General features: G+C 37.0%; 1 protein-coding gene across 1 annotated transcript; it reads right to left on the reverse strand.

Moving 5' to 3' along the window:
* Window positions 1–3118: 3118 nt before the first annotated feature.
* On the reverse strand, window positions 3119–25788 carry LOC135226203 (uncharacterized). The gene is made up of 8 exons (XM_064265649.1): window positions 25663–25788; window positions 21831–22009; window positions 19806–19991; window positions 17992–18099; window positions 14321–14447; window positions 9549–9694; window positions 7995–8813; window positions 3119–3677 (listed from the first exon to the last, which is right to left on the reverse strand). Exons 2-8 carry the CDS (start codon window positions 21951–21953, stop codon window positions 3615–3617), a joined length of 1572 nt encoding a protein of 523 aa, XP_064121719.1. The 5' UTR covers window positions 21954–22009; window positions 25663–25788; the 3' UTR covers window positions 3119–3614.
* Between the last annotated feature and the right edge of the window lie 993 nt (window positions 25789–26781).

A 26781-nucleotide genomic window follows, 5' to 3' on the forward strand; every position in this document is an offset into this window, starting at 1 on the left:
ATGATTACTCCCACAAGGCATGACTGTTTAATTAACGAATGAAGTTGTTAATTTAAACAAAAGCCAGTCAGAAACTTCATATATCACGAAAATCAGTTGTGCCATCAGTGAACCTCATGCAGTGCACTGTAGGCATTGCTTAAGGATCTGCGCATCATCCTTTTACTGTACGTAGTTATGTTTATATTCTCCTTCCACATAACTTTCCACCCTCTTCTAATAATTGCTTCATAGTGCAACTATGATTTTTTCCTCCTGTTACACCTTAAAAACTTAATTTACCTTTCAATGCTGAATGACCTCATAGGTCCCAGTGCTTGGCTTTTTGGTCTAATATATTCCAATTCCTAAACAAATTTTAACCATATGTAATACATTAAATTTATTCAAGGAACTCTAAATACATCCTGGAAGATGTCCCAGATAAAAGCATATATATTTTGTCATTATGTCCAAGCCAAGATGACCTTAAGACTTAAGTTATATATAAAATATCAAGCAAGAAAACCAGAATCAATGATACACCGAAATTGAATTTCCTGGACAAAATAAAAGGTTTTAAGAGATTCAATGTAGTGAAACCTAAAGAATCTTGGTGCAGCTTCACTAAATAGGAAGAAGTTGCAGTTTGTAGCTAAGGGAATGCAAATACATACACGTATCCTAAATACGCAGCTAAAATGTGGCCTTCGGTACCATGCAGAATGTATGGTGAGTGAGTTCATTTAATTTGAACTTATTTCTTCAAACTAACTAAGTTAAAATTACAAATAGAAATGGTTTATGTTGCCAAGAAAAGCCAATTATAAATGTAAGAACCATCTACAACAGGTCTTATTCAGAGCAAATAGAAAACCAATAAATGAAGACGGCTAACAACCGAGTAAAGAAATAATGGATGATGTCCACTCAAATTCTTTTAAAGCACTATCAACCATGAAAAGCTTCAGTGGTGTGGTCAGCATGGTCTTGGCCTGCCACCTTGGTGGCCGAGAGTTCGATTCTCGAGTATTCCATTGAGGCCCTCGTCAGATGTGTATTTCGGTGAGAAGTTCACTCTCGACGTGGTTCGGAAGACGTAAAGCCATTGGTCCCGTTGCTGAATAACTACAGGTTCCATGCAACGTAAAAACATACAAACAAACTATCAACTATGGTGGTTAACAGTGAAGCAACCTAATAGACCAATTAACAGTTGACATAAAAATACCATTGGAAAATGCAACTCTTAAAATTAGAATTAAGTGATACTAAGCCATCAGTCAGACCAAAATCAACACAACCCTTTTGGGGATGATGCCATCACTGCACCCCGTGCGGTGCACTGTAGCAGTGCACTGTAGGTATTTCTTAAGGTTCTTTGAAGTGTACCTACTGCCTCCTAGTTGCAACCTAGTTCATTCCCTTCAATATACCACTGTTTATATTCTCTTTCTTCCATCTTGCTTTCCACCCTCTCCCACAACAACTGTTTCATGGTGCAACTCTGAAGGTTTCTCATGTTACAACTTGTAAAACTATTTTACTCTCAAATTCCCTTTCAGCATTGGATGACCTTGGGTTCTAGTGCTTGGCCTTTGGTTAAATTTTATATTTCATTCCAAAAAACAAAGTACTACAACAAAGGGAAGTACCAACTAAAAATTCACAAACAACTACAATAATGGAAAATGTCAAAAATTAAGCCATCACCATCAGTACCGGCCTTTACTCAGTTTTTTTCTTTTTTATTGGGGGTTGGGGGTCATTTTTCCTAAAGCTGTACCTTTTCTTCTATAAATGTCATTCATGTATATGTATATAAAAGATGAAATACTTGAAAATATGGACTTCCAGAAATTGTGGGGGCCTCGTTCGACACCTCCCCCCCACCGCAGTACAGGCCTGCAGTATTAACAAGACTTACTGAACACCCCTACCCAAAAGTAAAAATGCTTATATGGGACATCAATTTCAAAACAAGACACTATCACTGCAAGTACATACGTTCTCAAAAAAAAAAAAAAAAAAAAAAAAATCTGATACAGTAATAAAAACTCACAGCAAAACATGTTGCTGCAGCTTGTTTCATCAATGTGGTAACTATCAAAGAATGACAACAACCTGACTATACATAATTCATTCAACAAATATATAATACAGCAGAAAAAATGGGTTCCTGGCCAGACTGCGGAATTGAACTTAGTGAAGAGAGGACGTAGGGAAAATCTACCGAAAATCACCTTAACCCAAATCATCATATTATATTGGGAATAAATAGCAACAGTGCTGTAAGTCCGCGTTACAGCGCTATAAAGCAGGTTAACAGCACCATGGGGCAAGCACCTCAAGTCCGGAACGACTTCTAACTCGAACCAGATGTAACCCGGGGACTGCCCGTTTTCAAAATCAATTCTAAGAAGTAATAAGTTCTGGTACTGGAGGAATTCCATCTTTGTATTGTTTTATTCACCGTTCTGGTACTGGAGGAATTCCATCTTTGTATTGTTTTATTCACCGAGGTGTGTAATTCTAACTGGAAAGGGTAATTTTGTTTCTTATGAAGTGATGCCTTGTTCAGAACTTCTGAAAATATGAGCCTGAGAAGGATACTGTCATTATCCAAGGGTAAGGAAATGAATGCACCCATAAGAGGAAAATATAAAAAAATATTCCAAAAACATTAAAGCCAAGAGAAGCAGTAGTATAACAAAGGCAGAACTACATTTAAATGGAGGGGAAAAATGAAGTTAGGATTTTTACTGAGGTCCGGTATATTTTTGCAACAGACTAGGATATGCATATACATACAAGGAAACTGGTAAAGAAAAGTTACAACCGACACTAAAAGTAATTAAAAGTCATGAATCTTTGCCAACATTGTGTTGTTTAAAAAAAAATGTAACTTATCACAGTATCTTGGCATGATCATCAAAATACCATACACGAAGGAACCCTGTGAAAAAATGAGGCACTGGTTTAGTAACAAAAGACCAGGTATGGAAGTTGGTTTTCCTGCTATACCAAACCTACAATAGAAATGTTACCCAGTTTCAAATGAGAAAAGTATGAGAGGACACCACAGACCAGTCATAAAGTATGAGCAAAGTGTAAGTAGAGGAAAGAATGAAAGCTACTGGGTTGTGAACAGGCTTTATTAAATACAAAAGTGGTAAATTAGGGTATCAGTACATATGTGAAATAGAGACCAATCACCATGTGCATGAACCAACATGCAAACGGGAGAGCTGAATTTCAGTGACAGTAACTTCCAAGGATATAGTCATGCTGGAGTACTTTTCTACAGATTAATATGAAAGTACAGAATGCTGCATGATCTGCTGAACCATCATGTATAGCATTCAGAAATGTCTTAACTTTCAATGGTTATTCTCATATGTTAAACTGAACAATATTTCTGCTACAATATACTTAAGGAAAACTACACTTGAGCCATTCAATAAATATATCCAGAAGCAGATAGTACTGTACTGTTATGGTTGTACCTTAACCTATCATTAAGTATAATAGACAATGCAAGTACAGAAATCATACATGGGCAAAATATTATCTTTAGAATTACTGATTTTAAACCATTTGACTGCATTCAGTAAAAAAGAAAAAAAAATTTGTCCTTATGACAGTTTAACTTTACTTGCATCCAAGCTGAAATTTTTTAGAAGAGATGACAATCGACTCTGAAAAGAGAGAGAAAGAGAAAAAGATAAAAATAAGTATCAGAAAAACTGAAAAGAAAACTATATTCTGTTCCATTGCTTAATGATCAATTCCTTTAATTTCCAGTTAAATTTATACATGTATTCCATCTCCACTAATATTAGTTTCTGATTAGAACAGGTGTTTGAGCTCAGTGTATTAGATAACTACTGTTTATGGCTTAAAGTGTATTATTTATCATAACTCAATCAATTAGTTCTAACGATGAGCAAAATATATGGGATTTAACATTATTTCATTATACCTATTGTTTTAATAGTACATTTATGTACTCTGGTAAGGGTACTGTTAATTTTGTATTTCAAGAATACACATTCTGCTACTTAGTAACAATATTGCAGTACGTAAACATCAAAAAAAAAAATATACAATAGTTTTGCCCTAAATTTAGTAAACTCCTACCAAATCACTTAATCCCAAGTCCAATTTAAACATTAGGTCAGACTAAATATCTTGGGCCAGAGTATGTAGACAAATATGTACTACTAGCTACTGTACTACATATACAAGTCCGACTTTTGGAATGCTAAAGACTTTTTAAATACCTTTAACTTTTAACAACCATGAGCCAAAATATGAGCATATAAAATGACATTTTAACTGTGGGATTTAACTTTTGTATCTCACAATGGATGTATGCATAAGCTGATTTTTAACTTAGTGCATAACTTGTGTTGCTCTCCCTACTAACATTTTTTTTTTTTTTTTAATGCTCTTGCACCGGGTGGGCAGGAAGTGAAATTTTAGGAGTTACATCAAGATCACACAGAACAAAGCTTCCCCCAGCAAACAGAGGACGAAATTACTTCAGTGTAGAAAAATGAAGGCTCTCCCATATACAAAACAAAAGGCAAAGGATGAGGGAGTGTCAGTAAAAGTTTTAAGTAGTAAATTCATAGCTCAAGTTTTCACGAACTTTATTAAAAACTACTACGCCTCAAATTCACTTTGGACTAAGCATCTAATGCACATCATGGTCCTGTTTTTGTTGAGGACTGCAGTCATTAGAAAACAGTGGTCACATTAGAGCCAATGAAAGTGGAAGTTTCTTTAACTCACATCCAATTGCAAACGATTCTTCCATTGTCACTCTTCATCTCTTTAACTCCGATTCCTACCTTTTATGACAAAAGGTTAGTATGCTGCATCCCTTTATCTCCTCATCACAACGTATTTCTAAATTCATTACCACCTACTTTAAATTACCATCATGAGCCCTCTGCCTCTTACCGAAAAGGTTAAGAGGATTACATGCAATCCTCTCAAACTGCTGATTCCATCCTCCAATTCACAACACGCCGGAGGTTCCTAGGCCCACACTCCTAAAGCCTGGCAGCGACAACCCATAACCCTGCGGTCCAGCACTACTACTTTCAACAAGCACTACTATTTCCAACAATCACCAGTATCTCATATTCCTGGGGTACCCAAACTTCCCCCTCTCACACCTTATCAAGCACTAGATCTCCTCCTCACAAGTGACCACAACCCAGACACCTAGCCCTTGCAACCCCACATCCCTACTCATCACAATCTGGTACCCTCAAGACATTTAGTTATCACAACATGGCAACTGCCAAACACCCACCCCTAAGCAACCTGGCAGTTCCTCACAGCCTAGAAATCGTGGAAACACACAAGCCAATGGTAACAAGAACTGAGCAACCAAACCGTTCTGTGATAATTGGTTGGTCCCCTACAGTGAGCAGCATTTGCTAGCTGAAGAGTTCCTGTCTTGAGAAAGTTTCCTTACCTAATAACTTTGTGGGGAGGTTAACTAATTAGCTTTTCACCTATGTTACATATAATTTTATGGCTGATGGATTTTATCATCATTACGTACAGTTTTTATGTCAGATTTACCTTTATGGGGGTTTGGTGTGAAATGGACTCTCCCCATTCTCATTTTAAACATGCTTCACATAGAAAAACTGAACCCAGTCCTTCTTTGACATAGGTAGTCTGCAGTTAACAGAATGCGTGCTTCAGCATTTCATGTTTTCAATGCAAACCGTTCAATGGGCTACTTAAACGATGAGTTTAGCAACTTTTATCCTTGGCTATGGCAGTATTCCAGTACTGTAGGTACTGCCTTATCGCCTTTGTGTCTCTCAGTACATCCTTCACCTTAGACCTGTATGCTTATTCCATTTTTCTTGACTTGGCACCATTCAACCAGAATTGATCTCACGTGTTACTTCAAACTGTTCTTGAGGTTGTTCTTCAAGTTTGTGTTTCTCCTGAATAGTGTGCCCATTCCCCTACGCTTCCCTACCATAGTTCCAACATTCGGGTATTGTCCTCTACTTTACAGGTAGATTCTTTAGGCCTCATGAATATTTAAAGGCTGCAAGTTGCTGGGGGTTACAACACACTGCTAATGTTATCTTACTATAAAGTATTCACTCCAACATCATTGAACATTTTAATTAACACAATAAAAAAAAGTTGTAGTGCAAGAGTCGTAACATAACCCATGGCTCTGGAATTCTAAACATCCGCTTACATAGCTTACTGTTTAAGAATTACTGCAATTTGGTTTAACGCTCGTTTAATCTTTATTAAAATCCGAGTACTACACAAACACGATAAACACACTGTTGTGTGTTGTCCATTTTTGAGGCAATTATTTCTTTAACCTTCAGCAGCTGCTGAGGACATTGTGTAAAAATGTGATAATTTTGGGATATATATATATATATATATATATATATATATATATATATATATATATATATATATATATATATATATATATATATATATCTATATATATATATATTTATATATATATATATATATATTTATATATATATATATGTGTGTGTGTGTGTGTGTGTGTGTGTGTGTGTATAGTATTACAAAATTAAAAGAGAAAAAAATTGTCTTCTACACCGAAATTCCCAGGTTTCTAAACGATTCGTGTTGTGTCAGCGATGTATGGATAAGGAAAGCGAACCTAGAAAAAACGCTTAATGCCAAAGAACAGAATTTTATTTTTTTAAAATCTGCAACAGCGATACAAAAAAACTAAAGCAGAGCACATGATTTTCACAATAAAATGATTAAGTATATCTATGAAAGGAGTGAATCTAGTAACATTTACATCAACTGGACAACACTTAAAATGCTCAAATGATAAAAAAAAAAAACCTAGGTTTCAAGATCTGTTGGATGAGACCAAGGTCCTATATATAGGAAGAAAAGAGGTTTCAATAACACTCACTCGCTAAGTCCTTAGGCTGAGAACTAGTGTTTGCAGAGCCGTATATAGACGGCTCTGAGTGTGTGTGTAACTGTAGTTACTATAGACAGGTCACAGGTATGGCAGTACCCTTTCCCTTTGTGGATGGAGGTTTCGCTCATCGTTACCTATCGCTTCGCTATTTCAGTATGGTTCTCATCAGGCAATTTAAGCTACTGAAGGTAGAATAGGTAATGTTTGTAATTTGCACGGGGTAGGCTACAACAAAAGCAAAATTTCATGCATGTTGTATTTCTAAATGAAAAAAAAAAAGTTTCGAAATCATATAAATAGACATTTTTGTCAGTGCTAAAGAAAGTGGATTTACTTTACTTACTTAGATCTACTGCACTCCACAGTACCCATTTGCTCAACTTCAAAGCCCTATACAAATTATTGCAAATCCTGTTTAAAAACAGGATTTACAGTAATTTGTAAAGGGCTTTGAACAATACACCGTGAGTAATGATGAAAAAATCTGAAAGCTTTTAAACATTTTGTCAAGACTTTTCAAAGCTAAGAATTTCATGTATGACAAAGGGGTCTACTAAACAATTTTAGAAAAACTAATAATAATAATAATAATAATAATAATAATAATAATAAAATAATAATAAAATAATAATAATAATAAAATAATAATAATAATAATAATAATAATAATAATAATACAATAATAATAATAATAATAATAATAAAATAATAATAATAATAATAATAATGAATAATAAAATAAATAATAATAATAAATAATAATAATAATAATAATAATAATAATATTATTATTGTGGATAAGATACAAGTCACAGTTTTACAGAGCTACAAGACTCGACATGTTTCCTTGAAAATATAAAATTAGCTCTTTGATTTCTAAGGTAATGCTTTGAATGTATGACGATAACAATAGGTAACTTTAGAAGACACTATGGATAAGCACATTCATACCCTCTTCATGATCTAAAGCGTTATATTCTTCACATTTCATGCCTAGGTTAAAACTAGAAAACGAAAGCCAATAGTTATCTTGACTCACCTGAATATTGACCGTTAGAAGATAGCCTTGAATAAATAAATCCTTGTTGCTTAGCCAAGCATATGAATCGATTGGGATGTGACGAGCACTCTCTAGCATTTGACTTGACGTCCGGAGAACTTGAGCTGGATATTGACGGAGGGCACCACAGGCAATGAGCAGCTGCATATATAACAAGTGCCCTCTGATATACAAAGATGGTGGCACCCCCAGAAGAGCTTTTCCGAGGGCATCTGTGCAACGCTGCTTTGCTGTAAAAACCGTCGTAGTTCCTTGTGCTTTGAGGGTATGAAAAGTTGCTTGGATCGTCTGGAATAAATTCTGAGACCTTTTACTCACTCCAAAATCTGGCAAAGCCTTGGTTAAAGCCATACAATGAGCCATCGCTCGGTGTGTCATACAGACTCCGGTGTTTACAACTGTTTTCACCAAGTCTTTACTGGTGTTGGTAATGGCGCTGGTGGTAGCCACACCAGTTGAGAAGGCGTTGTGTGCTGCTGAACTAACCATCCAAGTGGCGTTATTGACTGTTCCTACAGCTGCCATTGTTACACACTTCCCAAGTTGTACACTGTTAGATGAGCAGTACCTGACAGCATCCATCCCATTAACGGTAATGACTGAGTAAGATTTACCAGCAGTCTTGATTACTGCCGTGCTAATTATGCGAGGAAATTTGACGGCGGTCCCCAAGAAAAATCCGATGTTCTTCACTACAACCGTATGGGCTGCGGTAGTGGCACTGGTTACTTGCTGAACGTATGGAATATCATGTAAAGAGTAGTACCATTTCACATATCGGTGATCGCCATTCTCAACCTAGAATAAATTACCATTCATCAGTTTATCATTCGTTATTTTCTTTACATAATATATAAAAAGAAATGTAGTGACGCATACCACAGACAAAAGAGCTGTTCATTTCTAATCATTCTCTCGCTTCATCTATCCAGTACGTTTAAATAAGTTAAGTATATCTTAGTTTTACCAGACCACTGAGCTGATTAACAGCTCTCCTAGGGCTGGCCCGAAGGATTAGATATTTTTACATAACTAGGAACCAATTGGATACCTAGCAACAGGACCGACAGCTTATTGTGGGATCCGAACCACATTTTATCGAGAAATAAATTTCTATCACCAGAAATAAATATCTCTGGTTCCGCGTTGGCCGAGCCGAGAATCGAACACTGGACCACCGGATTGGTAGCTGAGCGCGATATCGACTCGTCCAACGTAGAACTTCCTTTATGTATAAGGTTTTCCTTTTCTTACTCCTGGTATTTCCGAATTATGCCCTTTTCTCCATCCTATCCTCCATTATTTCCACATGACCGAACCATCTCAATACACTGATCTATCATTTCACCTTGATCTATCATTTCACCTATTTATTGCTACCCTCTAGAAAATTTCTACGCATATCCTCACTTCTCACCCTTCCATTCCTTCTTAAGCCGCAGATGTAACTTAATTCACTCAAAACCTTCGCTGAAAGTTCAGTTAGGCTACAACACTATGACACGGAGACACACTACTTTTAATTACACTTACCAGATGCAGTGGATAAATGACAATCTCCTCGTCTTCATTTCCATTATTGTTACTCTTCAACATGCGCATGGCAGTACGTCTTAATCTGCCGTGAGTCTTATACACCAGAGAGAAGGCTTTTGAACTAATGTTTCCCTCATAGCCATCTGAGGAAGAGATTAAACAAGCTTAATTTAGTAAAGCTAATTTGCTTGTGTACTGAAATGTAGGATTTAGGATAAATCTTTTACCATAAATGACAATTACAGACATCACACTGCTATTCAGGGTTATTATAATTTCATAGATTGACTGGCTAATTTTGTAATTTATTTATCAAAATTACCTGATGTGTTGAAGACATAAAAACGAAGGATTATAATCTGATATTAATCGTTATTGTCCCCCTAGCCGGTTTTTAACCTGCAACTCGTTCACTTGCCAATGAATTACGCATGGTTTGAAGCTTACGGTGATTCACTACTTTGCTATTCAATTAATCTCTGAATTAATCTACTTTGTACGAATTGGCAACGTTGGTTGGTACTTTCATATGCATATTCATCATTATTGCTGTAGTTTATCTGGCACTCAAGCATTTATCAATTAATCTTATGTTTCAATATGGGATATAGAATTTAGGCCCAAGGACGCTGGGACCTTCGAATTTATTCAGCACTGAAAAGGAAATTGAGAGTAGAAAGGTTTGAAAGGTGTAACAGGAGGGAAAGCTTGCAGTTACAATACGAAACAATTGTCAGGAGAGGGTGGATGGCAAGATGGAAGAAAGAGTACGAAGGGAGGTAAATTAAAAGGAATGGAAGAATTGCTGCTAGAGCTTGAAAGGACGCTGCAAAGAATGGTTACAGTGCACCGCGTGAGGTAAACTGACGATATTAGGCTTCAAGTATATTGCACATAAAAAATTTCTGGTTTATCCTTGACAAGTTTTGTTCTTTGTTTAATAAACTTGGTAGCTACAATATACGTAATGGAATAGAATGGAATACCAGATATAGGCATAAAGCCAAGCACTGAGATACATTATGAGTCGACGTTACCTATACTGTGTAATGATTGCCTTAAGCTCTCTATACGTGGCATCAATACTAAATGTTCTGGTGACTCCGTGAACTTCGTCGTTTTCTTCAATAATCTAAGAATTGATGGATTCGCTGAAACTCTATTTGCACTGAATTCTATCACCTTTGTTTAATTTTCTTCACATTAAGAAGGTATGGTTGCCTATCCATTTTGTGTGGAGACTTCCTATACCCGACTCTTCCTGGTTCCTGGTTCCTAGGCGCTCACTCCACAAACACAGTTGCGGCCACACTACACTGAGGTGCAAAACTTTATTTACTTTTACCCAAACTCCCTTTCATTTCTTCTTCTTTATAAGTGAGACAGAGCCGTGTTACTTTGCTTTGACATCCATCGCTTTTCAGGTTAAGAACATTCTTAATTTTGAGGGCTATCCTTATATATGCTCCCAGTTTTCTGTTAGGGGATAACAGTGTCCCTAAATTTATAACCTTATCTGCTTTTTGTAGTAATTTACACGTGAATAAATGTTCGGTGGTGTCCTCCTCCACTCTACATATTTCACAGACCTCGTCATTAAATTTGCCCCGGAAGTTGGCCTTTAAGTTCAACATATTCAGTCTGGCTTTCATAATGATAGACGCATCCTTTGTTTCCAGTTCCCTTATGTACTTGTTTTCCTCGAAGTCGTCTATGAATCTTAGCTTGTTCATTTCTTTTCTCTTTTCTCTCAAAGTCTCTTGGATATCTTGATTAATTTTTTTTCTCTATTTCCTTTTTCAGTGCTGCTTTGGGATATTCTCTTAGTCCATTAATTTCTATATCATATTTAGTGCATATGTTCACCACACTTTTTGTCCAACATTGCCCATATGTGGCTCTTAACTGATCTTCAACTATTTCTTTTACTAATCTTTTCTCCTCCAAATTTATTATGTTGTGGAAAAGCATTAACTTCTTATACTCAATTCTGTAGGCTACTGGCCATATGCCGGACTCAGCTATAATTCCCCAATACGGCGTGCCCTTAGGTTGTTCATACATTCCTCGGAGGATCCTATATTGCATTTTCTCTAGCGCATTTAATTCATTTTCCGTCATGTTACTCCACGTCTCTATGTTGGCAAATAAGGTTGGTATAACTACTGTTTCATTGATCTTTTTCCTTACTTCTAGTGCCATGTTTCCTACTTTGTTAACATCCCCATATCTTCTGATTTCTCTTAGTAGGTACTCAACCTTTTGATTTCTCGTTTTAATACTTGCTTCCTTTGAACCATTCAGTGTGTACCATTCTCCTAAGTACTTATATTCTTTCACACTACTAATTGGGCCATTTTAAAGTTCTGTTTGTATTTGTACATCTGATTTCTTTGCTTTTTTATCTATTACTAGCACTGCTGACTTACTTGGCTTCGTATTAAATGTAAATTTCTTAAGCTGCTCTAGGCTACGGCAGTTACCAGTTGCCATTTCTACTCCTTCTTTCCTGCTTGTGGGGAACATTATGTCATCAACAAATATTAGGGACTCTATTGCTACGTTTCTTATGAGTGTTACATTCTTCCTGCTTAAATCATTTACTCTGTCAGTCACTATGCTGCATAGCTTTGGGCCAAAAATTGTACCTTGCCTCACATTTTCTGTTATGTCAATTGTGTAACTTTCTCCCGCTGGGCATCTTATGACTGCTTTGCCATTTTCATTCATTTTTCTTATCAACCATGCACCTTTCCATCCTATCATTTTCCCTGTCTCTTTGATGCAGTCCTTCAGATCCAGTTTGTCAAAGCATTTATACGCATCCCCAAACCATATGTACGTTGGGGCTCCTAACAGTGAGTTGTAGTCAATCACTGCGTTTAAGGTTAGCAGGTGATCAACTGTGGATCTTCCCTCTATGCCACCACATTGGAACCGGCTTATCTTCTGGTTTAACTCATCCTTTGTCATTTCCATCCTCACTTTTTCAAATACCTTGCTTATGTTACTTGTAATGAATATCCCTCTCTTGTTTTCTTATTCCAGTTTGCTTCCTTTTTTATGCAGTGATAATATTTTCATTTTCTCCCATTCATCCGGAGTGTTTAACTCCTCTTCAATGTCTCCAATTAAGAGTGCCAAACTTTCAGTCATTTCTGTACCCAAACTTTTTATAATCATATTATTTATATCTTGACAGTCTGGGGTGTATCTATTCTTCAGGTTCTTTACTGCTTTTTCCACATCTTGAATACTTGACTTTTGGATTTTTTCCGTTTTTCCTGTCTCACTTATGGACATCCATTTCTGGTACTGGAGGTTAATTTCATCTGCTAGCCTACCGATTTCATCTTTAGGTTTCTCTAATATGAATAGATCTGTATAGTATTGTTCATATTCTCTTTTAATTTCTTCAACATTTTCTATTACTTTCCCTTCCTTATTTCTTACTGCCACCACATTATTTGGTTTTGTGCCGTCAAGTTTTTTCTTGAAGTCCCAAAAGGCTGCTCCATTTACTCCCCCTTTGGATTTTATTTCAGCTGCTGTCTCCTTTATTCTAATGCCATCTTCCTTCATTTTTTTCTCTAATAATGTATTCACTTATTAATTTCTCCTGCAACTGCCATATCCTCTTCTTTTCTGTACTAATGAACTTTTTCCCTTCCTTTTTTATTCGCCTTCTAGCCTTCATTAGGTCTCTTAATACTCATTGATTTGTTCTTTTTCACTTTGGTTTTTTCTTACATTTTCTCAATATCTTGTCCAGTTCTGTTTGCCATTTGGTGTATTTCTGTTTTATTGGACTATTTTCTCTTGCTATTTCTACCAATGCGTGTCTGTCTTTGCAATCTTTCAGCTTTCTTATATCTATCAGATATTTTCCACTCTTGCTTCCCTCGCATACTATTCTCCAGTTCATGACCACTCTCACAGCACAGTGGTCAGAGTGCACCAGTTCAGATTTGTCTTGAAGTACATTAATTATTCGCTGAGTTTTAGCCTTACTTTTTGTCTTGTTTCTCAGTTAGTCATTCCGGATATTGCTTGTAGTATTTTTTGTGCTGACACATACAAAGTGAACATTCTTTCTCTCACGAGTAGTGATGCTCACCACAGATAATACAGTTTGGTATTCCGCAATTTAATCTAGTATTATGGTTACTTGATTCACAGTAGCAACAATTACTATCTTAATGGTAGTTGTTTTGTCCAAATTTTCTGTAAGAATCTCGTAATATAAAGGTATTTTGTCGATTGATTGCCCTCCACTTTGTATTTGGGAAAAACTGCTTTTATTGATTATATGTTAGACCAATATATATTGGATTATTAAGAAGTCTACTTTTCATAATTAAACAAAGTATGACAAATCTAAATCCATCTTTAGTAATTTGTTGTTTAGCAGGTGAAGAAGCCCCATAGGGGGGCAGCGCCGTCAGTGCATATCTTGCAGTGCACTGTAGGCATTACTTAGGGTCTTTACACCTTCCCTTCGGCCTCTAACTGCAACGTCTTTCACTCCTTTTACTGTACCTTCATTCATATTATCTTTCGTCCACCTGACTTTCCACCCTCTCCTAACAATTGTTTCATAGCGCAACCGCGAGGTTTTCCTCCTTTACACCTTTTCAAACATTCTCACTGTCAATTTCCCTTTCAGCGCTGAATGACTTAATAGGTCCCAGTGCTTGGCCTTCGGCCTAAATTCTATTCTTTAGCAGTTGAAAAGACCATAATCGTAAACGGTTATTAGGCAGTCTTACCTGCATGATGGATGTCGCCTTCGGCTGGAGGGAGATAAGTGTCCACCGCATGATGGGCTGAGTGTAAAACAGATTCAGCTATTTGGATCAAAGCTCTCCCGTAATCGGTGGCTGATGCACGATCAACCTACAATGAGATACATAAGATGTACAATATTGGTCGGAGGACTGAGATTCCTTTACATAAATATTACTAAGGATGCGCGAAGTTTCTGAGTCCAAAGTTTGACGTAAAAAATCTTTCTATCAGGTTCGTAAAATAAAACACGTCTTTCAAGTTCTCACAAACAATGATCGTTATCCAGACAAGCTGATAAAGAAGCTGCTGTGAAAAAAATGAATGAATAATCAAAGGATATAATATTAAGACTGTCCACGCTCGTAAAGTTTTGTTAATTCTAAATTACGTGTCATAACCCGAGGAAGCTTTGATATACACACAAAATTACACGGATAACATTAATTTTCGTAAATCAATGAATTATAAAAAGTAAAAAAAAAAAAAAAAACTACAGGATCCGAAGAAATCCTTATATACGTTTTTAAGTGAAGTTTATAACTATACACTTGTATCCTTCACAAAAGCTTCCAGGAACTAAATTTTAGATTTATTAGTAAGATGGGACTGCAAAAAAAGTGGAGACATAACTGGTATAAATATTAACTTATAAATAATCAAGTGAAATTTGGCTTAACACTGAAAATAATTTCTCAGTCGAACAACTGATAAACATTAATATACACAAAGATAATGATTAATTTTGGACTCAAAGTAAACAATTAATGAAAGTGTTTGTTGTCAAAGAAGCCGGATAGGCGACTTATTTTATTCATAAAAGAGCCTCATTTTAAGTAAAATATTTAACTGGAGAGTGCAAAAGTTTTTTTTCCCGGCTGGCAATAATGTTCGTCTCATTCCACCCTTCTAAGAATCATTACAAGTTCACAATACCTCTCTCCTTAACAGGAGGAGACCTTGACAGTGTCAAAGGAGGCTTCTGTTTTTCCTTTCTGGATTTAGCGCGACTGACAAACTGCTACAAAATTATTTCTTTGCTGACATTGATTTCTAATGGATTACATGGATTCATTTTAAAACATTTTTACAATTTGTATACCTGATTTACTGTACGGTTTTTCGGAACTAACGAAAATGACGTATTTTTATAATTTAATCTTTCTCTTGCGCCTGTCTGTAATGGAATGATATATCTTTATCGCCCACTCCTTCCAGAATCAGTCAAATGTAGAATGACTGCAGAATAAACAACATTAGCCTTAATCTAATATCCTTAAAATTTTCATATATACAGATTTCAACAGGACAAACTCATTTATTAGTTGCAAAGGCCATTAGAACAAGCCATCTCAAGCCTACTTCTTGTCCCTGGCTGGGGAAAAAATGGAAGGTAACAAAATCAGTAGGAATCAACAACGAATAGTTATTAGGCCAAAGCTGAACATAAGAAATGTGTGTTGTGCACCACTGAGCTTCTGATCAGTGGAAATGAGCAATTCTGGATTCAGTCAATACTTGCTTTCATGGGAGACCCAGCGACAGAATGGCCTCTTAAAGGATGAAATGGAAATGAGAATTGAAACTGAAAAACAGAAATGTTAAAATCCATGAATCACTTTCCAGAGCCAAATCAAATTTACGTTATCGCAACCTAGATACGGTCCATTTCATCCTTCAGTAAAAACACGATGCAAATTACAACAGTAATACGTGCGGAAGTTTGTAGTTCAGAGAAAAAACATTTAACAGTACTATGGTTAAAAACAAATGAGAACAGTCTAATTTCTTCGTACGAAATTATGACCGTTATTCTTTTATCTTTTGCGAGTATTGGTGTTTTATGAAAAGTCATAATTCTATATTTTGCAAACATATTCTTACGTGAAAGTCTGGACCCTTGTTATGGCCCCATAAAAAATTAGGGGTCCAGGATCTGAATCAACTTGAATTTACCCTACAAATAATTTTTCAAGTAAGCTTATTTCTTTTACTTATTCTAGCAGCAGCTCTAGACAAGAATTTTAAATTAACCCACCATATTTTCTTAATTATTTCAACTTGGAAGGAAGCGGAGGTCTCTATTTTAAGCAAATTTAATCCCCTTCAACCAAAGACGCTTGTGCCAAGATTGGCTGAAAATGGGTAAAATTGATCCCGGGTTTCTGTATACGTCGAAAAAGTTTACGTCATACTCACATACATACAACCTTCGACTCCAAATACTTAACTGAAGCTCAGGCGAGCAAAACCCTAAAAAAAGATGCATATACTACAAAACGAACTTTCTGCCTACTATCTTGTCTCGAAATATCTACCACTTTTTCCTGAGTTAAAAGAGCAAATGAATAAATAACTGATGAATAATCGGCCTTAAATAAAATAGCTTCATAACTAGCAAGACTTAAGCTTCCCTCACTTGCTTGACCTTAGCCACGCACACCATTATAACAGAGCACTAAGAAACTGGTAAAGAAAAGGCAGCAAAATGGCTTCCTTGCAGATAGGCTGGATAAGGTTTCCTCGACTCTTTGACCCCAAGGAATTATAGTCAATGATTCAAGGTGTATCATGCATATATCATTTCGTGTAAATTAGACCTGGTATGAATGACACGATCCTTAACCAAATCAGCTGAATTTAATTAGTACGAAATACTGATTGAGTATAAGATTTAGGCCAAAGGAAGCGGTGGGACCCCTGAGGTCATTCAACGCCGAAACTGAAAGCAAGAAGTTTTGAAATGTGTAACAACAGGTAAACTCGCAATTGCACGATGAATCAATTGTTAGGAGATGGTGGAAAGTAAGATGGAAGAAAGAGAATATGAACAGAAGCACAGTAAAAGGAATGAAAATGGTTGTAATTAGGGGCCGATGGGACGCCGCAAAGCGCCTTAAATAAGAAATGCCTACAGAGCACGGCATGAGGTGCACTGATAGCACTAACCCCTACAGGATTAATTAGTATGATTGCGCAAGCACCTTTCTAACCGTTCTATATGATGAAAACCTTCCTTTCTGCAAAACTGGGATACATGTGTTTACATTTTCTCTACTCGTGTTCCTTTAGCCAAAGAGAAAAGAAACGAGGCCCGTAAGTCATAGTGGTTACCCAAGCCACTTACTGCTTACAAGTTTATTATGATCACGATTTTCCTATACAGCCTACATATAACTTTCGACACTTACTGTGGTGAGACTCTGCACCCCTAATGTGGTCATATCCTGACCCTGAGAACGTGGTTTGAACAAATTTGATTATACATTCAATAATGAAGTTCACATACAAGTTTTGCCATTTTTCACGTAACTTATTTTCACCATTTCTTCATCATTCCTCCTTGGAAGGAGGCGTATAACCACCGCCCCTCCCATATGAACAATTTGAATCACCTTCAACCGAGAAAACTCTTGTGCCAAGTTCAGTTGAAATTGATCCAACGGGCGTAGAGATGCCGAAACAATTTAAAGTTTAAGCCATTTGATTCACTTATTTTCGAGATATCGAAAATGAAAACTTACATCGCACTGACGTACATACAGACGATGACAGACAAACTAATATCAGAAAGGCTCACTTGCCTTCAACTCAGGTGAGTTAGAGAGCAGAAAAATACTAGGCTAGAATAGATGAAAAAGGAGTAAACACTTACCACATCCGAAGCACGAGCGACTAATGCTGATTTCAATGTCAGTGGTTTCGAGTGATGTTGACCACCAGCTATACTCCTCATAACAAAATGACGGGTTTCGTCGACTATCTGCAAAAAAAAAAACAGAAAACATATACGGATTAGGGCAGACTTAGAAACAATCCCGTCATCCTTTGTTCAGCAACTTTCTCGTCTGCTAAAACCATCCCGGGTACTCTTGCTATCCAGTTAAGGAAGAGGAACCTTGCTACCTTAAAAAAGAAGGGAAAAAAAAAAACCTTGTTTAGAGGCTGGGAACGCTTTGTCCATCAGTATAGCATTTCAGCATATTTAGTCTCCGGTCTTTAACAAAATAACTAACTATTTCTTTAACTCCATTTTTCTCATGTTTGTTTATTTTGCAGATTTACATCATGGTCTCCAATAAAAAAAATTTTTTTTCGAGTTTCCTAATAATTTCACCAATCGCGAACCTTGCACGGATTGCAGTTTTTGCCACAGACCTCCTACAAAGTTTAACAACAGGTTTGCATATTTATATAATGACATAACGATTTTGTGTATGATTTTTCTTTTAGGTATAATTATTAACATGCAAGCTAGTACTCTCCTCAACACTTTCATAGTTTGCCATTACATACAGAATTATGACCAGTTCACCTCTTCGCACTACCAGCCATAACATAGCCACAGAATGCTTATGCTCTCTTCTATCACCATGTGCCTGCTTCCTTATTCCACTAACGAAAATTAACCCGTGAATTAAGTATTTTGACGATAAGTTAAGTATATCTTGGTTAACCAGACCACTGAGCTGATTAACAGCTCTCATAGGGCTGGCCCGAAGGATCAGATATTTTTACGTGGCTAGGAACCAATTGGTTGCCTAACAACGGGACCTACAGCTCATTGTGGGATCCGAACCACATTATATTGAGAAATCAATTTCTAATCACTGAAAACAAATTCCTCTGATTCCACATCAGTAGAGCGGGGAATCCAACTAGGGATTACCGAATCGGTAGGCGAGCACGTAACCACTCGTCCAGCGAGGAACTGTATTTTAATGACAAAACGTTAACTTAGATATGTCGCTCGTGAAATACTATAAAATCCTTTTTCACGTGTCTATCAGAACTATATGAACAGAACATTATTTACTCAAAAAGTAACTGTATAGAAGTGAATTACAACTTTAAAATAGTAGCATATGACAAGATAGACCATAGGTCTGACAATTAACATGGATAAATATCCATGGGCCTTACAGGATGGATTTAGGTGTATCTCCTAAAGCTCCCTTGTTTAATGTATTAAGACTTCACTAATTCCTACCAGTGAATACCGAACACGGTCCTAATAAATATAACTATCAAAATCAACACGCAACAATATTCCCTCTCACCAATAATTCTGGCATCATCTGCTTCCAGTATTATTGCAAAGACTTGGATATTATGCAAATGGAAAAGGCCAGGCGCTGGGACCTATAAGATCATCCAGCGGGTCAAGGGATAAATGACAGTAGGTGGGGAAAATGTAACGAGGAAAAATTCGCGGTTGCACTATGAAACAGGTGGCAAGTCAGTAGGAGGTACAGTAAAAAGAACGAAAGAGGTTGCTGCTAACGGGCCGAAAGGTCCTGCAGAGAAAGTAATGCATACAGTTCACCACGTGAGGTGCACTACCTGCCTTCGGGAATATATCAAAATAGACTAAACTAACAACCGCCGGCGAATGACTGGGTTCATTCGAGCGATCCAGTTTCAAGACAGAAACATCCGAACGGGACTGAATGAAATACATCGTCTTACCTCGTCAGTTGGTTTGGTGATGATGGGCGCCACCTTGACCACGTTGTCTAACACCTGGCACGCCAACCCGTCCACGTGGTTAGCTATGGGGGTGGCCAGAGGAATTATGGCTCCAGTAGCCGTCACTGTCCTCATAATCCCCGCTTCTGCCAGCCGCAGTGCAACGCCAACGTAAGGCTGCTGCTCCTGTGTTGTAAAGTAGAAAATGTATATATAACGTGCGGGATATGGTCACACCAGAACTAAGGAGTATTTAGAAATTGGGGTTAGCCAAGGTCTACGTAAATTATAAATGAAAAATTGGATCACCTGAAGAAAATCTACCCCAACACACGCTGGGGTCGCTTTTCTTCAGGTGGAAAATATTGGGGTCGCTTTTCTTAAGGTGAGGAATTAACAAGGTAAATAAAAAAGAAAGTATGACTTACTCTTACACACAAAATGTAAACATAAACCTACTACTACAATTATGGGGGACCCCAGTGGGAAGCGGGGTTTTTGGGTGGGGGGAGGAGGAGAAAAGTGATTTTCAGGGCACTACCGAACCCACGGTCCAGACCGTGACCGAACCTAACACAACCACGTAACCTAAACCTAGGGCCCCGTACGCCTACCTAGACCTAGCAAGGGGGCTCCGCCCCCCCCTTCGACCCCCCCCCCCCCCCACCTTTAAGGACACTGCCTAACACATCCATCAAAGTAGTTTAATGAATATATATCTATATTTTTTTTCTATTTTTTTCTATAATATTATGAGCTAAAGTGGGTCACCTGAAGATTGGAGACACCAACAAGCAGGGGTCGTTTATCTTCAGGTGGAAAATATTGGGGTCGCTTTTCTTCAGGTGATCCGAAAAATTAAATTAATGTTATGAATTATCAAATTAATTTTATAAATGTGAATGTATTGATCAAAGTAATTTTATTAATGTATTTTTTAATGATGTTAAAGGCATAGCCATATGTACTGGGTGCCAGTGGAAATTACTATATAAAAGTTTGATCTGCTGCACCAAAAGATTTCCAAGCTAATAATGAGTTCAAGTTTACAATGATAAAAACGCGGTATGCTCTGATTATGAGTTAAACACAGCAAAGTTTTAATAATAACAATGTCACCTCTGGCAAAGATAACATTAACACTTTCATTTGTGAGTATATTAGCTAATAACAAAACTCTAAAAATAAAACAAATATGGGTAAAAGCAAGTTTCTTTTCCAAATTCGTCTGAGTGGGATTTTAGGTTCAACACTTTGCCATATAATAAACGAAATATACCTCGATTGATATACTTTAATCTGCGAGTTTTAGCGTATTAAAGTCTCAAGCGAATGTTGTTTCCTATATTTTTTTTTATCTAATTGATATATTAAAAGATAAATGTCCCTTCCCACAAAATTATTGTATGACATCTCCGAAATACACAATTTTTCAATAAAATAAGGCAATTACGAGAAATGACTATCTTTGCTATACTTTATCAGTACAATTTATAATTTTCAAGCAATAAATACATACTATAGTAGATTCACATCAACTGCGCATTTGATCAAAGTCTAGGCCAGTCCCATACGTCGCTCCTGATTGGCTGTTAATAAGCCAATCACAGGGCTGGAAACTCTTGTCTCTCGAGAGAGTTCACATGGGTAAGATCTATGTTCCACCGCTCCTGAGGGATACCTTTTTCAAAAGCATCCCTCAGGGGGGGTGGAACATACATCCTGCCTATGTGAACTCTCGAGAGAGAGACCGAGAGTTTTCAGCCCTACGATTGGCTTATCAACAGCCAATCAGGAGCGTCGTAAGGGACGGGCCTAGACATCAAATGCACGGTTGAGGAGTGAGAGATGTGTATTTCTGGTGAGAAAGAAGTTCACTCTCGACGTGGTTCGGAAGTCACGTAAAGCGTTGGTCCCGTTGCTGAATAACCACTGGTTCCATGCAACGTAAAAAGCACCATACAAACAAATACAAACAAACAAATGCACGGTTGATGTGAATCTACTGTCTATATCATACCGTACCTTAGTGACACGGTACATGGCGGCAGCCTGATCGACGGCAGGAAGGGCCATAACCCGAGTCACGAAAGATCGGTGTGTATCCACAAGGCCCTCCCGACTTAGGCATTGACTTTCAGGAGCCATGACGATGTGAAACTAGCTCAGAAGAAGCCTGTCAGTTCGTTTTAAGTATTTCACACCTGTGAAACAAAAGAACACGTCCGTAGTAAAACGTAACAGTCATAAGTAAATCTAGCAAATGTACTTACATTTTAAGACGTTTCTTTGTTCTAACTAACTACGTTTTCTTAGAAAACATTCAATGGAGTTGAGCAGGTATTTTCCAGGCGATAGATCAAAGATATCTGGAAGCAGGACGGGAAAAAAAAAAAAATTTGTCGGTATATAACCCAGGTTCGTGTTGACATGAGAGGTGGGGGGCGAATGGGTGGGGTTTTAACTACAGGGAAGCAATAGATCTTGTTTCAAAAAAGGAGAAGGATTGTAAGTTTGTGGAAGCAGAAAAAGAAAATATCCAAGGCCATGTCGTAGAGAGACAGAAAACATCACTAAGCCGCTCAAACTCCAAGGATCTCTCTCTCTCTCTCTCTCTCACACACACAGATTGCAAACTTCCTTCATTTTCATCACTCGTCAGTCTAACACCGTTCTATATAAGAACTCCCGTCACCTTGACTTTTATTAAATTTTTTGGCTCTATTCGTGTTAATAAGAGTTGGTTTCATTTTTTGATTGAATGAGCGGCAAGTCATTAACAAAATTAATCCGAAATCAATATCATTCTGATTGAAAACCTCGGAACCATGTTAGACAGGAAAAGTAAGAATATCGCTCAAGGATTAACATTTACTTACTTAATTAAAAGAGATGAAACCAGAACATCTCACGCTCTCTTTTCTTCTTTCTTTAAATCTTGAGTTGAAAACACTTATGGACAGAGAGTCAACAGACTATAAACCCAAGAGAGCTCTAAAGGGAAATCAGCCTACAGAAAGAGAAAGACAGAGAGAGAGAGAGAGAGAGAGGGAAAAGGTGATAAATAAATAAAGGTAATATCTGATAAAACCGATTCACCTGAAATGCAGGAGACTTTAACAGGAATGAATGTGCTCCTCGCTTAACTTTTCCGAATTTCTTCGAACAGGCATCTGTCAAACTTGCCAAAAATGTACATCCTGACTATACTCTGTTTTTTTTTTTTTTTTTTTTTTTTTTTTTTATCTGTCCATCCGCCTGTGGTGTTTTCACATGGTAACACTGCTTCCCGGGCTTTAAATAGTTACGCTATGTGTAAATTTTAGGTAAATAAAAGGATATTTGGGTGTACACTTGCAACTGAAAAGCGTTTTAATAATTTACTGTATGCGAATTACACCATTAATATTCGAAATAGGATATTGTTATTATTGTTGAATGTAAGCCGAGTGTGACTATCTGAAGCCCCGGACGCAGTGTTACCATACACAAGCACCACAGGCGGCTGGACAGATGGAAAAAAACCGAGTATAGTACTGAAAATAATAGGATACAACTCCGTCGGGCGACTTACAAACACATTTCCTATTCATGCGCCAACTTTCCAAGCTCTCAAAAGAAATGGTAAAATGTGTCTTGGATATAGCCTTTTTCAAAAGATATTACTCTCAGTTTTTACTATATATTCTATGACTTATGTCTGTAAGTTTAAAGAACACTTATAAAGTAAGATTTATTGACAATGATTCGTTACAGAATTTTCCTTCAGTTCAAATTATTTTTAGTAAAAACCAAAATGCATTCCATGCTTCGATTATCATAGTTGATGCAAATCCAGCTCAATGAAACCAATCGTCGCTCCATCTCACAAGAGATCAGTCTAGAAGTTTCTGGAAGTAAAACGGCATAGCCCATGTCCCGTTGTTTAATGAAGTCTCCTGATTTTCAGGCTAATCGGTTTTATCTGATAGTACCTAGGTATATTTATTTATCACATTTTCCTCTCTCTCTCTCTCTCTCTCTCTCTCTCTCTCTCTCTCTGTGTAGGCTGATTTCCCTATTTCTCTCGACAGCTTTATACTTTGATACGAAACACTCACGAATCGCTTAAAATAAACAAGCTTATTGTGATGGAAGTTTGCCTTGGTCCGGATATCCTATAATGTAGGTTTTCCATGAATTTGTTGACAACGAATGAAATCATTTCCTAGGCATTTCGCACAAGTCTCTCTTGTAATTTTTTTTTTTTTTTTGTTTTTTTTTTATCACAACATTTTCTACTTTCTATCAGACCACTTTTAACAGCTCCTAATAAGATACTATTAAAATTTATTAATTCAATCGTACAAACATTCTTTCACTTATTATTCCACTGTGCAAATTATAATAACACCTCACTCCTATTACATAACAGATGATCCGCGTGACACAAAAAGTTCTGCTTACATCACAAAAGTTCGGCGTTTCACAGTATTTGCCAATATCGCACAACAAGGACTTCTGGGTTTCTTGGAATCATTACAAGTTCACCAGATAGCCTAATACCATGGGGAAGACCTCGCTCAATGTCATCAAGGGTTTCTTTCAGCTACGCTTAGCTCGGCTGGTCCTCGTCTCAAAATTGTTTTATATTTTTGCTGCCCTGCGTGTGCTTTCGGCACTATATGAAATTTATTTTCAAAGATATAAAGGAAATGCGCCATTAAATTGAAGAAATGTAAACATAGACACCTAACCACCATCAAACGGTGTCCATTTGAGGACCACACGAGAGCCGATGGGACTAACTTAAGTATTTTTTTTTTCTTCGAGGTACACTATACTCTGTTTTTTTTTTTTCCATCTGTCCATCCGCCTGAGGTGTTTCCGTATGGTAACACTGCGTCCCAGGCTTTAGGTAGTTACATTCAGCTTACATTCAACAATAATAATAATATCCTATTTCGAATATCAACGGTGTACTTCACATATAGTAAATTATTAAAACACTTTTCAGTTGCAAATGTACTTCCAGATATCCTTTTATTTACCTAAAACTTACACATACCGTAACTATTTAAAGCCCGGAACTCGGTGTTACCATACAAAAACACCACAGGCGGATGGACAGATGGAAAAAAACAGAGCATAGTCACAATTCTTGTTGTTGCATGCGTCATTCTTTCTGGTCGCACAAACCAGAACTAGGTAGTACAAATTACCGAAACACCTTGCTTGTCGATAACCCAAACATATCAAAACGTTTGAACTCTGGCTGCGATTTGCTACTGTGTTCAGTTGACTTCGTACATGCGTAACACCGGTACATCACCAACGTAATTTAATCGTTAAAGTTCTAAAGTTAATGAATATATATATATATATATATATATATATATATATATATATATATATATATAATTTTCATACAATATATATATATATATATATATATATATATATATATAAAATATTGTATGAAAATAAACCTACATTTTATGCTTAAACTTTGTTGGCCATAATCTGCATATCGGGAACTACTGAACAAACCCTCAACAATTAAAGTTCCTATTGTGAGATAATACCTGTAAATGTTAGCAGAACGCAAATAAATAGCTGCAATCGCCTTTAAAATCGCGTTCTAATATTACCCGGTACTGTGGTCATATTCAGCCAGTCACTGGAAGCTATTTGAGAAGCGCTTCCTGCCTACAAATTCGGTGTCAGATGTCGAAACTTTTACATATCAGTTAACAAGAAGCACGATTTATAAATAAAAAATAATGTGAACTTTTCTTCCTTGAAGGGAAATGCCAGTCGAAGGATGAGCAGCTAATGGTCACGTGCCTTCTTTGATTACGCCGCGGTTGACACATACCTCTGTAGATGTGTTGAATGACCGTAACACGAGGAGTGCCGGACGTCAACTGTCACTGGCTGTCTGACAGGCGACAGCTACGGCTACCCAACGAACCTTTCCTGAGTTGCCACATACATAATTTCGATTTTTTTTTTTTTTTGGGGGGGGGGTGGGTGGGTGGGTTGAGGGAGGTGTTTCACCTATTCATATATATTTGTTTTACAATTTACATAGTTTCTGAATGCATTATTTTGTCCTGAGAATGAGTTGACTGAAGATGTAATCATTCTGATTCCAAACAGTTGTTCTTCGAGAATAACATGGATCCATGGAGGTATTATAACACCTCCATACTTTGGTTTTCTCAGGTAGTAGAAACGATCACTCTTTCATCCATGTACAGATCACACATAATTACTGATTAATTTCGCGGTGATCTGAGAACTTAATATTAATTAACAAATAAAATGAATAGTCATAATCTTATGCAATATCTGCTCTCGATCCGACGAACACAAGAATCAAATTCCAACGCTAAAAATTCTGACTGTAAAAATTTGTGAGTATACTGTATGGTTCAGCACACACACACACACACACACAGGGTGTGAGAGGGAGAGATACAAACAGGGTTGTATAGTGTTCTTGACCACTGCATGCACGTTGCTTCTTAGATCTTGCCGCCCATGCTTGAAATCCGTGGCATGACGTCGTGACCATTTTCGTATCTGGCCATGAAATAACTCGTTTCAGCTAAACTTCAGCTGAAGCCTAAGTATATTTGCTGTGCATCTAGGCTTACCTATTTGTTTTGTAGCAAGGTGAAGAAACCTTTCTTCTCGAGGCTTACACGTTTCGGCTTAAAGATTATCCGTTACGTGAGGCAAAGCATCGCGCAAGAAAGGAATGCTGTAGTAAGCACGCCAAACTATATATATATATATATATATATATATATATATATATATATATAATTAACACAGCACCATGTGAAACAAATAAATTTCTGACTCACATCAGGAATCGAATTAAGTCTTTCGATTGAACGGCAAGACCCTGCCAACTGGAATCTAAGTACCACTGTACCTAAGGCTGTACCTGAAAGACCTGAGTTCGATCTTGATGTGAGTCAGAAAT

Source organism: Macrobrachium nipponense, chromosome 20 (assembly GCF_015104395.2).
Source record: "Macrobrachium nipponense isolate FS-2020 chromosome 20, ASM1510439v2, whole genome shotgun sequence".
Lineage (NCBI taxonomy): Eukaryota > Metazoa > Arthropoda > Malacostraca > Decapoda > Palaemonidae > Macrobrachium > Macrobrachium nipponense.